The 14,642-nt window shown below is 38.1% G+C and overlaps 1 protein-coding gene across 1 annotated transcript in view; it reads left to right on the top strand.

Annotated features, from left to right (window-relative positions):
• The first annotated feature begins 102 nt into the window (after positions 1 to 102).
• The window catches only part of LOC117297882 (tyrosine-protein kinase SYK-like), a 41,870-nt gene continuing 27,330 nt past the window's right edge, over positions 103 to 14,642 (top strand). Inside the window, exons 1-3 of the mRNA XM_033781056.1 lie at positions 103 to 264; positions 5,214 to 6,374; positions 13,063 to 13,223. Coding sequence (XP_033636947.1) covers positions 5,928 to 6,374; positions 13,063 to 13,223 — 608 coding nt within the window. The 5' untranslated portion in view covers positions 103 to 264; positions 5,214 to 5,927. The remainder of the gene's footprint in view (positions 265 to 5,213; positions 6,375 to 13,062; positions 13,224 to 14,642) is intronic.

Here is a 14,642-nt window from a genome sequence, read left to right as displayed (position 1 = left end):
CAACAATAACCGGTAACCGACACCCTTTACATTGTTTTTATACGGTAGCGCGGGAGCCAATGACTAAATCCCAGTGCTGCGTTTAGTGTGCATGTGAAACGAGTGGGACGAAAACTTTCTCCCTTTTATTACTTTGTGTACTTCCGCCTTGTTGAGGCGAACGTCTACGATATTTCTGCAGCTGTAATACAAAAAGGATATTGTGCTGTTACGGGTTTCTTCCAATGAGAATATTTCACTTGGAGCTGTGTAGCTGAAAATCATGTAAGTGTGAGGTTTCATTAAATTCTGAGGAGGCTTATTTTATTCCCCATCCATTCTTCTCTCTGCGTAATCTGTAGTCCAAAAAATTAATAATAATATGCGTTGAACTTGTAATAAAATTTGTATTGAAATACAATTCATCTTGTTTTGATGTATTTTTTCTTCTTCATCTGTACTAAAATGTATAACCCGTTAGTTTGTGACGTAGTTAAGTTGTAGTTATTATTAATATTAACCATGATTTAACACGTTTTGTGTATCAAATTGAAAGCATCTCTAGTTAGATAACTTGTACTAATTAATTATAATATATGCAAACAAATTTGAAAATTGAAGGAGTTTTTTCCTAAGCACGCTAAGTCCTTTCCATCATACCTACACAGACCAACATTGTTTTATAATTAATATAATAGTGGCCTGGGCGTTACGACATTTTTTGCAGACCTTTTGCTTTTACTTAAAAAGTATAATAGAGTTTTTTAAAGTTAGTAATTAGTTAGTAAGTCTTCACCTAGCCCTGCTCCTGAGGGGCTGAGTCCTAATGTAAAGGTCTCCTTATATAAGTTATAAAAAGGTTTGTTCCGCTATCGCCGCCACGAACATGGAGACGATTGCGGAACGAAACACTGAGAAAGACTCTGCTAAGTAACACTATGTATTCTGTTTGCATTTAAACTTAAAGGCCCTGTACACGTTTGGTAATTGTCAAAGACCAGTGTTCTCACTTGGTGTATCCCATCATAAGCATAAAATAACAAGCCTGTGAAAATTTGGGCTCAATTGGTCATCGAAGTTGCGAGAAAATGAGAAAGAAAAAACACCCTTGTTGGACGAATTTGTGTGCTTTCAGATAGGAATAAAAGACTCCTAGCTGGAAGTCTTTTACCATTTTAGTGAGAAATTACCTTATTCTCAAAAACTATGTTACTTGTAGGGAGTCGTTTCCCACAATGTTTTATACTATCACCAGCTCTCCAATGCTTTTTACCAAGTCAGTTTTTGAAATAATATTGCTTTTGAGTAATTACCAAGCGCATACCTTCCCTTTAAAGGTAGTGGACACTGTTGGTAATTACTCAAAATAAATATTTAGCATAAAACCTTACTTGGTAATGTCAAGTACTGGGGAGAGGTTGATGGTATAAAACATTGTGAGAAAAGTCTCCCAAAGAGTTGCTCCAAAATATGTTTTGCAGTTTTATCAGCAACTTTCAGAATAGTTCCAGGGTTGCCTAATTATTAAAAAAAAATATCTGCATTAAGTTTGGATTCAAGCTAGACCAAAAACATCACCGCAGGTCTATTATAGGCCCAACACACAGGCCATGTATGTCATGGCTTCCATTGTCCCTGGTCTAGGCCTTGGTGCCCCTTCAAAAGTTTCCCATTGACTTAAAGATTTTCCAATGGAAGTGCCCTTTGCAAAATGAAAATGGCCTTGCCCTTTGAAATTCCATGCCTGCGCTGAATAAAACCCTTGAGGGAGATGGAGTACTAATTAATTAATCCTCTAATGACCAATTAAAGGCACTGGGCACTATCAGATGTAACACAAAGTAATTGTTAGCAAAAAAACTTACTTGGTTACGAGCAATGGAGTGCTGTTGATAGTAGGCCTATAAAACATAGTATAAAACTGCTCCCTTGTATAAAAACTGCTCCCTTGTTTTTGAGAAAGAAGTAATTTCTCACTAAAATGTTTGAATTGAAGACCTCAGAATTAGAGGTCCCGAAATCAAGCGTCTGAAAGCACACAACTTTGTGTATTGGGTGTTTTTTCTTCCATTTTTTATTATCTCGCAATTTCGACGACCAACTGAGTTCAAATTTTCTCAGGTCTGTTATTTTGTGCATACATGTTGAGATACACCAAAGTGAGAAGACAGATCTTTGACAATTATCAAATGTTCTTTAACTCACAGTACTTAAACGTTACATGAGAACATGACCTTGAGGTTGAGCATAGTGAGAAAATTCAACACCTTCACAGCTTGCTCTGTTTATTGATAGACTCAGCGCCAGGGACTAGACTATGTTGTGCAAGGGATACACTGTACATATGGTGAAAGTGTGAGCGTTGGCTAAAATCATGGAGGAACAATGTAATCAGAAAAACATGTAGGCCCTGAGCCTAACTGTGCACGTGTATAGTGTAGTATGATGCAGAATTATTCAATATCATTTGCAGAGTTTTAATCAAGAATTTATGTACATTACACTAAATTATTAATGTTAATATCCAATATTTTGTTGGGATAGCTAAAGTCACTGTCCTTGCAATTATGACCGTAGTACGTGCGTCATTGAATTATTTACGGCCATTCAGAATGTCTGCTTTACTAAAAAAATAATTCTTCAAAACTATGGGGGGTAAAAAGATTTTTACGATGTAAATCAGAATTTAACTTTAATTTAAACAACAATTTTCCTACAAATAAAAACGAAGATAACAAATTTAACCAGATGGCCCAGCTGGCAAGAATGTCATTCCTGACAATAACACTTAAAGCCAGGAAAACCATTTAAATCAGCTGATTGTTGGAGACTTTTGATCTAAAAATATACAGATTCCTTTGTTCTTCTGTGTATAGATTTGTGAAGCCATTCAATGTCAAAATTAGAGGTCCAGGCTCAAACTTAATTATTTTTTGAAAAAATGAATAACAAATTGTATGAAAGGCTCATTAACATACTGTGGGCCTCACTGATCACACAGGCAATGGTCATTCTCACATTCTCGCTGCTGACTCTTCTACTATGTAGCTCGGTCTGTCAGTAAGTAGGCCTACTGCCTCTATAAAGAATTATTGTCTGCAAATAGCATGCAGCAGAGGAAGGAAACTGCACTTGTAGGCCTACTTACAGGAACATCGCTGGTCTTTTTGGTAATTCATTGTTCCTGTTTGTATGGTATGGCTCAGAGTTTGACAATTGACATGTAACTTTATCTAAAGCAACTACTGATCAAGTTGCATATTATGGAGAGAAGTGGTTTCTTGTTTAAAAATCCACCCTTCCTTGCCTAAGGTCCCTCCCTTCTCTATTTAACAGTAGGATAAGTCATGACCAATAATGTTGGTGTGTGTTAACTGTGTGTAAGCTTGGGCGATATCGATTTGTTTTATTCACGATATATCGCCGACAATATTTCGCGATATTCGATATAATCGCGATTAATGAAATTTGACCTCATCAGTCTTCAAACTCCAAGTGAAAGTTGTAGAAGAGACAGTAATAGCTTAAGAGAGGTGTTCTAATGACCTATTCTTCTGGTTTTACTCCAAACCTATGGGGTGCAAGATGTCTCACCTAGCAAATACATCGCGATATTTAATCGATATTGCGATATATCGCGATTATCGCGATATATCGCGATATATCGATATTTCGATTAAAACCAAATCCATCCGATATCGAAATCGTTTCCAAATTAATATCGCGATATTCGATAATATCGTGGTATCGCCCAAGCTTAACTGTGTGCCTGACAGGCACCATGATGTACTGTCATGGACAATTGCAAAGCATTCAGTAGTCAGCTCAACCTGTTTTGAAGTTTGATGGGTTGGTTGCACTTTTGCTGTGTTACTATGTAGACGACACATAGCCCTGTTTGCACTGGACTTAATTTGGGCAAACTAACCGAGCCAATGGGTAACTTACCCATTTCAAGTCCAGTGCGAACAGCCCAGGTAACTTTCCTGACAGGTACATAACTTACTCACGTCGCATGGGTATTTAGGCGAGCAAAAGGTGCCCAGGAAGATTGAGTAGGTCAGTTTAACCGAGCCAGAAAGTTCAGTGCGGACGCGACGCGTAAAGTGTTTTGGGGCCAGCTCGGTTAGTTTACCCATGGTCTCGGTAATTGTACCCGAGTCAAATAAATCCGAATACAGATGGTGGGAATGTTTTCCTGTCGGAATGTTACTCAGCGTTAGCCAAAATGTTAATCCAAGTCTTCCTTGTGTTAGACACCACCACGTTCATGATGGTAATATTGTGGACATGGCTGAAGGTACCTATCCTTGCTCTATGCTTCAAACCACCCATGTAGTGGTTCATACATAATTTATAAACACAACTCCAAAACCCAAATATAGGTAACTTTGCTAGTGTTGTTGCATTACAGTACATTGTACATGTTGTGTGTATAGTTAATCCTAGATCCTGAGGAATGTTGTGCAATTGTTGTGGTTACTTTCTGCATGCTTCAAGGGACAGTCACCTGAATATAGATTATAGGGGCCATTAAGAGAATTCTGTGTACAAAAATTGATCCGTTACCCAACTGAATTTGTTTTTACCACCACCCCCCCTCAAATTTCACCTTTTAAATAATGACAATTGACTATTTAATATCCTACATTTAGCATACCAAAGAACGAAGTACATAGACCCTTTACCCGAATATTAAGCAAATATTTTAGATCAATGGTTCTCCTAGTGCTGGAGTTTTCAATGGCATAAGTTCCTAGCTTCCAGCTAGCATGCAGCTCTGTAGTTTTAAAGGGTCTGAAATACATTTGGTTTAGTAATGATTCTGGTAATAAATGTAATACAAATGAAAACTTACATGGTAAGAAGCACATGTACAGAAGCTTTGGATAGTATTTTTAGAGAAACATTTCACTTCGAAGTGCTGCGCTTCTGGAAAAATATTATAACTTTTTTATCCCCCAAAGATTGATATTCAAGAAGTGTTTCTACTGGTAAGAAAGTAGATTAATATTTAAAGTAAAGCAAGACGTGATAAGAAGTTAGAACCTTCTAAAATGTTTCCCCTTCATTTGTCCACCAACTCGACCAAGGGCGAGCGGTTCAACAAAAATATTCATGTCTAGGATGGGGCTGAAGTTCATGATAAGAAGCTGATGGCGGTGCTGGGCACTGGGCATCACAGTGTATTTTACATTCCTTTAAATTTATTTATCTTTTTGTCATTTCTACAGTCATTTCAGCAGTCGGACAAACAAGAGTGGCTATTGCACAAACTCAGCCAGTGGTTGACAACATCACCTTTTCTTTATATCAAACACATAAAAACGGGAGAAAAAAATATCGCGTTGATGTGCTTTTTCCTCGGTGGGGCATGGAAACCCTGCGCTGAACCTGGAATGGGTTCTGATGATCTACTTTACTTTCCGTAGACTTGTCAAGAGAGTGACTCCTCCGGGCCACTTGGGGATCTAGCTCCTAGACCCGCCGGCTATACATCAGGATGGCAGTAGCAGCGACCGTAGGTTGTCTGTCCACAGGGTGGTGTTCACCTCTTAGATAAGGGTCGTCTTTTGCCCGAGACATCCACCGGCAGTTTAGAATTATAGTCAATTAGGTTAAGGACCCCCCACTGACGGGAGATTCTAGTTTTACTTGCCAGACCAGGCGATCAATTTACTTGTCAATTTCATAATTTAGAAGGCACTTGAACTTGAATTTGGTTAATTCAATGGAGGCTGAGTGCAGAATATAATACAGTGAGTGCAGAATATAATACAGCATGCTGTTGTTAAAATGCTTGGAGTTTCGCAAATTTACTGGTCCTACCGTCGAACTTAATTTCCAAGGATACTAACAACAAAACTGCCAACACTTGCTGCGAAGTATGATAAATGATCATTAGGGGTCTATGAATATCGATTGTGACTTGCAGGAAAGTAAGAAACATGAATGGAGCTAATGGAACTACTAGGAAAGCGGGGGAGGTTGTTCCTCAGGACCCCATCACAGTGCGCTATTACCACGGGAGGATTACACGTGAGGAGGCCGAGACCAGACTCCGCAGCACCGGCTGCATCCAGGGGGACTACCTCTTACGCGACAGTCTCGGCCGTGAGGGCCACTATGCAATCTCCCTCTGCTTCGACAACAACATCTACCATTACGCAATTGAGCGACAACATGACGGCGGTGTCGCGATCAAGGACGGTAACAAATTCAGCGGGCCCATTGAGCTCATGAAACACCATGAGAAGAAACTGGACGGATTGTTGTGTCTTCTGGAGCGGCCATGTTGCCTTCCAGATGGACACAAGCCTCGTGCTTACGGAGACCTTTCTCATGAGGAGATGGGGAATGAAATTGCATTAGTGGCACAGAATCAAGGCCTCTCAGTAAGTAATAAATAACTAACAAAATATGAATAATTCTTTAACCCCAATGGAAATTTAACATACATGTAATAAACCGTAACACACCACACGTACCATTAAGTTAATTAAACATACTAAAAAAACTTACAGACACATTTCAAGACAGGTTTTTGAATTTCTTGAAAGTCCGATTTATGCACCTTGTTTGAGTATATAACAAAAAACAAGGTGCTGCCGTGCTTTCAGCAGCCACTGCCAGAAACACCCTCATAAACCACTTCTCAATAGCGATAAGTGTAACTGGGTTCTTATACAGCATTACACAACACTGGTTCTTTTGGCTAAATACTTCTAAAAAAATCTGAAGCAATCATGGTAAGTATCTTGTTTTATAAAGACACAAAAGTGTAAAGACTGGTACTCCAACCAACACTTGGCTGATCAGAAACACCAGTGCTTGAGTCCAGTGCTCTTAACCACTTGACCATGACACACCACAAGTGGGTGCTCAAAATGTTTTCATCAACTATTTATATGAAAAGCATTTTGATTCTGAGTATGGGAATGTTACATTATCCATCAAAAGAGAGCAAATAGGCGTTAGTTCCATGAGGAGTCGTCACAAACAAATAAAACGTTCAAGTGATTAATGAAAATCTGAAAAATTTCAAATTGGAAAAAACTTAGTCACTTTCACATTTAGAAATTATTAAAAAATACTAAATTTCCCCACTTCGCCCCCTTATAGAAACCGAGAAGGAAAGCAAACCAAAGCCTTCATTTTAAAGGTATCATTTAGCTATTTACATGTATTAAATAATAATAGTGAAAGAAAACTAATTTTTCTAACTAAGGCCATGGCCAAATTGTTGGCTATGGCTACATGCTATGGCTAATCAATTTGTCATCATGGTCATGGTGCATCAAGGATAGCCTACTTTGGCCAATTTGGACACAACCCAATAACAAACCCCATCCTGTTTCAGGTCTGGAATTAAAAAGAGGCGACAGGCTGTTGCCCTGGGATTGGCCTTGGTGCCCCTTCAAGAATTTCCCATAAACTCTAAGATTTTCCAGTGGGTTGGAAGTGCCCTTTTCAAAATGAAAAGCTCTCTCAAAGACAAAATTTCAGGCCTACAGTAGGCCTACAGTGTAGATTTACTAGATTACATATTATAGGCTATAATTTTAATCACAACTTGGTAGCAAATCAAGTTGTACGGAATGCGCTTTTGGTACGGAATGTGATTACCCGTACATAAAGCGCATTGAGAAGTTAAATGTGAAATGTGCTATTGTAAAAACTATTTATTATTATTACATGGAGATTATACGTATGTAAACCGTGTTTATCAAGGTTAGGAGACAATACTGAGGAAACAGATTGCCTGTTTTTTGTTTTGTTCACTAACAGTAACTATATATTTAACATAAGGTGTATTGTGTTCTTCAAAAACAACTTGATCCAATTCAGCTTTCCGTAAAAAAAAAAGAGAGAAATAAGCAGGATCCAATTTCATCGCGCTGCCATGAACAGAAAAAAAATACCGAGTACAGAAAAAGGTTGCCTTACGGGGAAAACAAGTTTGCAGCCAAAGTGGCCTGTGGGGGATGTACACTTCCACTGTAAGTGTGAAGGGCCTTTATTTGATGCAACATGAATAACATTGGTGAATGGTTTCCTGCTGTTGTTTTGAATAACAACAAAATAAATAAAATGTTAAGTTTTAACTTCGCACTTGTTAGTGTGATAGATCTGCATTGTGGGATGCGTCAGTAGACCATACATTTAATTTTTTGTTTACAGTCCTGTTTATTTGACAAGCATGCAACCTGTTTTTTAAATTTATTTGTTCATTATTTTTTTATAGATTTCCCGTCAAGGGAACTTGGTAAACTCACACAAGGGGATATATATGAAAAACTGCTAATCTCTCCCATACATGTACAAACCTTGGTTAAACGTCTATGATAAATGAATTGTACAAATTACGTACAGTAGGCCTATGTGGTGTGTTGCAAAGTAGTCTGTGTCTGTCAATTAACATACCAGACCACACTAATCCTTGACCACAATCAGGGCCCAATTTCATAAAGCCTGTAAGCACACTGCTAAAAATGGTATTCTTGACATAAGAAAAACATATTATTTTGATAAAATATTTTCACAAAATAAGATGTTTTTCTTAAGCATGAAATTTCTTCTTTGATAAAAACAGGATTACGAACCAAATTTCCACATGATTTTCAGGATAAGCAAACAACAGAAATACCAGTAACAAGCAGGGCACTGGGGGCTGACGCGGGTGAGGCCCCTGCAATAGCAAAGCTATTCGAACCTGGGGCAGACCGGGGCCGACCCAGGGAAGCTAAACGAACGCACCCATGTTTACTGCGATGGTGTCTGTTCAGTTCTATAAGAAGAAAATTTACACAATGACAATCAAAAATTCAGTGTCATTTTTGTTGGTGTCATTTTCTGTGATTATAACATTTATTTGCTACAAGATTCCTTGGATGATAAGAAGAGTGATTGATACATAAGCCCTAATGTATTTTGGTTTGCGGTAACGTTGAGTAGGCCTATTTACACTTGCTGGATAGAAATTACATGATGTTATAAAATGCAAACCAAAAACATTGATACCTCACCATGCAATGCCTCAAACCCATACATTCATTCATTCATTCATTCATCAACATTTATTTCCACCAAGGATAATCACTTTAGAAAAAAACAAAACAATTGATACATAAAACTAATACGTGGAGGCATTACGAAGGAAGCCAAAGCTTATAAACGGAAGGAGAATGATGCAAGGAAAATGAAAATTCAATGAAATTTGTTTCAGTTCCTGTGATTACAAGTATAGGCCTACGTGCTACACGTCCATAGTGTGTGTGTTTATAATGTATGTTGGCTACTGGTTCCTCATTGGCTCAGGTGTCAGTTGTAAACTCAATTGGAAAGTAATTGGGTACCATACAGTAGGATAAAACATGAACAAGGAAAGAAGTAGAGCTGTTCATACACTCATCATAAGTGAACTTTAAAGGGACACGTTGCCTTGGATCGGACGAGTTGGTCTATAAAAAGCGTTTGTAACTGTTTGTTATAAAATGCATGGGTAGAAAGATGATGTAAAAGTAGAATACAATGATTCACATCAATACGCCTCGAAAATGCATGGTTTTCATTTTACATCGTTGACTAACTTGGTCGGCCATTTGTGGTAGTAAAATTTTTGACTCCCATAAATGGCCGACCGGGTTAGTTCGCAAAGTAAAAGGAAAAACACACAATTTCGAGGCATAGGTGTGTAGATCATTGTATTCTACTTAAATTACAACATCTTTCTAAAAAAAACTATGCATTTTATAACAAACGGTTACAAACGCTTTTCAAAGACCAACTCGATTGATCCAAGGCAACGTGTTCCTTTAATCACTGTACATTTGTAGCTCACAAGTCTGGGGAAGGCTATTTTGTGAATCACAAAAACCAGAGTTCACCCCTAGTATGCGCCCTCCCTTCCACGGGTGTTCTGGGTTGTTTGTTTGTGCATCACAAACTTTAAGTACAGCAACAATGTCCCATCTGGTTTGGTAAAGTGTATCTTGCTCATAAGGATGCAAGTAACACGACCGGGACACGAACCACACTCTGCACATCAGTAACACCAGAGCGTGAGTTAGGTGCTCTAAACAACTCTCAGCCATGACACACCATGCCACATGGAACTTATCATTCATGAACATGTCTATAGTGTTTGATTTTTGACATGCTGTACATTTTATACTAAAAAACACCCAGATGCAGCACTGTCTTGTGTGCCTGACTGTACAGGGGGTCCTTTGAAAAGGCTGTGTCATGGTGCACAGTGTGGACTATTATGTGTAACACTTGTTTACAAAAAACATTGAGCTTTCCTAGCAGGTGAGACCATGGTGAGACTGCACTGGTTGCATTTTGGAAATGTGACATTTTGTGTCTTAAGTTTAACAGTTAAACATAAAAGAGAGCTACTGTATGTATAAAGCACCTTTTAGACAAGATCACTATCAAGTGAGCAAACTAATGGATTTTCTTGAAAATTGGAAAAGAGTTACATTTGTAATGGCTACTGGGAGGTTGTTCCACATTTGGGGAGCAACATTGGTGAAAGTTCGGTTGTGAGCAGATGAGTGTGTTCTGATGGTTGAGTGTTCAGTTAGTCGTGTGGCATGTGGGGTGTCTTTCTTCATACAAAATGTCTACAAATCATCATATAGACACTGGACACTATTGGTAATTGTCAAAGACCAGTCTTCTCACTTGATGTGTTTCATCATGCTAAAATGTGAAAATTTGAGCTCAATTGGTTGTCGAAAATTTGAGCTCAATTGGTCATCGAAGTTGTGAGATAATAAATAATGAAAGGAAAAAACACCCAAAAACTGTTTACACGAAGTTGTGTGCTTTTAGATGTTTGATTTCGAGACCTCAAATTCTAAATTTTTGAGGTTTCGAAATCAAATTCGTGGAAAATTACTTCTTTCTCGAAAACTACGTCACTTCAGAGGGAGCCGTTTCTCACAATGTTTTATACTATCAACTTCTCCCCATTACTCATCACTAATAAGCCTTTTTGAGGTATTGCGGATACAATGCTGCAACACTATAAGGTTTGGGTAAATTTGTGCATATTGACCACTAGAAATAGAACATGTGTTATTCTGTGAAGTGCACATTTTAGGCGACGCGGCGTTTACACGCAAACCTAATGACCACAAACATGGTGAGCGTGGCATCAGTTGCTGCGTGTGACGCGCGCGTATCACGTCCGCCATACCTCAAAAAGGCTTATTAAGTTTTTATGCTAATAATTATTTTGAGTAATTACCAATAGTGTCCACTGCCTTTAAATTGATTGTTTAATGTTTGCTGGTTCTGTTCCATTTTGATATATATGACAAATGGTGCCTACAGCTACATGAAGTCCAGGCTCTGTGGCTCATTTGTAAACATGTGATGTCACAAGTTAAATGGTCTATTGCATCTAGGCTGTCAAAGATCATCACTCAAGTGGAAATGTCATGTTTACACACAGTGAAATTTATAGTTGTCTATGTCAGTAAACATTTACCAGGGTCTATTTAAAGCACAATAAGCAAAACAAGGACTGCAGGTGGCTTTGAACAATATGTATGGGCTAAATTTGTTTGTGAATAAACTTACAATGTAGGCCTGGAATTATACGCTGGCCAAGGAAGGCCTTGGCCTCCGTTGCCCCTGGTCTTGGCCTTGATGCCCTTAAAAAGTTTCTCATTAATTGGCTTATAAGATTTTTCAAATGGAAGTGCCCTTTGCAAAATGAAAATGGCCTTGCCCTTTCAACTTCAAAGAAGAAATTCCCGGCCTGATAAACCTGCTTTTAATAGCATGAAATTAGATTATTAGACATGAATTTTTAGCATCGCTTTTTTTCAAGTGACGGGACAGCTTTGTGACATGGGGATGGGTGTGACACAAAAGCTGCTTAATTCAACTGATTGTAATTTCACACAATTCTTTTTAGATTTGATAGAGCATATTGTGCACAGAGTATGATGCATCCCCCAGTCCCTACATTTGTTTAATAATAATATAATAATAAAAGCATTTATAAAGCGCCATATATCCCAAAAGGCGCTGTTTGTTTATCATGGACATTTATATGGCCAGCCACATTCTAGGCAGAAGTTGTTTGTTTGTGAAAAATTCTCGCTTTACAACTTGTACTGTGGCCAAGTCTAAACAAGGTGTTTCGATTGGAGGTCAGACGTGTCTCCCATTAAAGCTCTTAGTGTTGACAGAAACAGTGTGTGTAATTCTTCCATCAGTTGATTTGGAAGGTGACCGAACACACTGTCACACAAGAACATAAAATGCTTTGGGGTCAATTATAGTTTTAAAATATGATTTATGAAATTTGTGGCATGTATAGAAAAAAAATATTTCATGAGGGACCTAACAGAAAGTCAGAAGGTAAACTTGGGATCATGCCCAGTTTAAGATACAATCTTGGAAGTGGTCTTGGCATGGGTCTGGTTGCAACATTTTCTGTTCAAAACCAAACCAAAAACCATAAGGGAAACTGACTTGGTACATGTAAATAAAAATAAAATTTGTTCCCCCCCCCCAAAAAAAGGGACAAATGTTTTCAGTTTATCATCGACTTATTATCACCAAGAAGTTTTAATTGAGTGAAAATTGAACCTTTCTCTTGGTGTGTTATTCTCAGAAATTTAACTTTTCTCTTGAGATTATTAAAGGCAGTGGACAGTGACACTATTGCTAATTACTCAAAATAATTATTATTAGCATAAAACCTTACTTGGTAGCAATGTGGAGAGGTTGATAGTACAAAACATTGTGAGAAACGGCTCCCTCTGAAGTGAAGTAGTTATCGAGAAAGAAGTAATTTTCCACAAATTTGATTTCAAGACCTCTCAGCATTAGAATTTGAGGTCTCGAAATCAAGCATCTGAAAGCACACAACTTTGTGTGACAAGGGCGTTTTTTTCTTTCTTAGTTATCTCGCAACTTTGATGACCAATTGAGCTCAAATTTTCACAGGTTTATTGTTTTATGCATAAATAGTGTTGAGATACACCAAGTGAGAAGATTGGTCTTTGACATTACAAATAGTGTCCAGTGTCTTTAACAATGTGTTTTTCACCTTTCCAGAAAGTGACTATTGAGAAGGCCATGACATCCCACAGATCCCAGTTTGAGAGATTACTCAAGAGTATTCTTCACCAAGAGAGACCCTGGTTTCATGGTCCGCTTACGCGAATGGAGGCAGAACAACGAATTGTCACCTCAGGATTGCAAGAGGGCAAATTTCTGTAAGTGTTTTAAATAATTAAAGAATTTTTTGAAAATGTCATAAATTCCAAATCATCAGATACAAAGGTACTCACAGTGTCATCTGAATGATCTGTTATAGATGACCCATAACAACTTAAAGGGAGGGTATGCTTTTGCTAATTACATGTTATCCAAAAACCGAATGAACATAAAAGCTTACTTTTAAATTAGAAGCGCTGCACAGCTGTTGATTACATGTAGGTATGTGTTTAACATTTTGAGAGAAAACAAAATTCCCTTCATATGAATGTGGTTTTAGAGGGAGGGATTCAAAAACATTTCAGAAACATATTTCAATTTGAGAAACACACACTGAGAATTGTTTCTCAGAGTGTGTGTTCAAACTGCAGATTATTCATCCTGCACAGATAATAGACCAATCCATTAAGCTCCACCTCATTGCGTCTTGACCAATCACAACCTATATTGTGCAATCAAAGGTCCGACAAAATAAGGCGCACGTAGAAGAGATGTGCAAAATGGCATTAGAGAGGCTCATGTGTTCTTGCTCACATGTGCGCCGTGGGCGGAGCTTTATGGATCAGCTTATTACCGCTCGGCAGATTGTCGGTGATCTCTCAAAAACACTAGGCCTACCACCTTTTGAAATAGTTTTTTATTTTTAAGCATAAAATTAACTAAGTGTGGACTGGCAATGAAGTATGGCTAGTGCATGTCTATCTATACACCCTCAGGGCATGTGAGTGACCAGAAGAGGATCCTATTTCTATAGCCGGAGGCAGTGAGGGAAATAGAATCCTCGTCTGGTCATTCACATGCTGGAGGGCAGTATGTGTACGCATGTGTACTGTAGTCCTGCACTAGTGAAAAAATTATGCCAGTCCATGATTGTTTAAAAACACACGCCCGAAGGAAAATAATTTGCTTAAAGGCAGTGGACACTATTGGTAATTACTCAAAATAATTATTAGCATAAAACCTTACTTAGTAACGAGTAATGGGGAGAGGTTGGGAGTATTTATAAATCATTGTGTCATGTGAGAAATGGCTCCCTCTGAAGTGGAGCGGTTTTCGAGAAAGAAGTAGTTTTCCACGACTTTGATTTTGAGACCTCAGATTTAGCATTTGAGGTCTCGAAATCAAGCATCTGAAAGTACACAACTTCGTGTAACAAGGGTGTTTTATCTTTCATAGTTACATGTAACTTTGACGACCAAATTTTCAAAGGTTTGTAATATTATGCATACATATGCTAAAATACATCATGGAGCTATAAAAAGTCATAGCTCCATGGATATAATTACCAATAGTGTCCACTGCCTTTAATAAGCTGAACTATTTTAAATAAACACGCTTGCTTATGTTGTGTTATCATCCATAGCCTAGGCTCTTTTTTCCCGAAAACTTGTAGCCATACAATCTACCCATATTACTAC

Source organism: Asterias rubens, chromosome 12 (assembly GCF_902459465.1).
Source record: "Asterias rubens chromosome 12, eAstRub1.3, whole genome shotgun sequence".
In the NCBI taxonomy this organism is placed as follows: domain Eukaryota; kingdom Metazoa; phylum Echinodermata; class Asteroidea; order Forcipulatida; family Asteriidae; genus Asterias; species Asterias rubens.
This window is presented reverse-complemented; position numbering and strand designations above follow the sequence as displayed.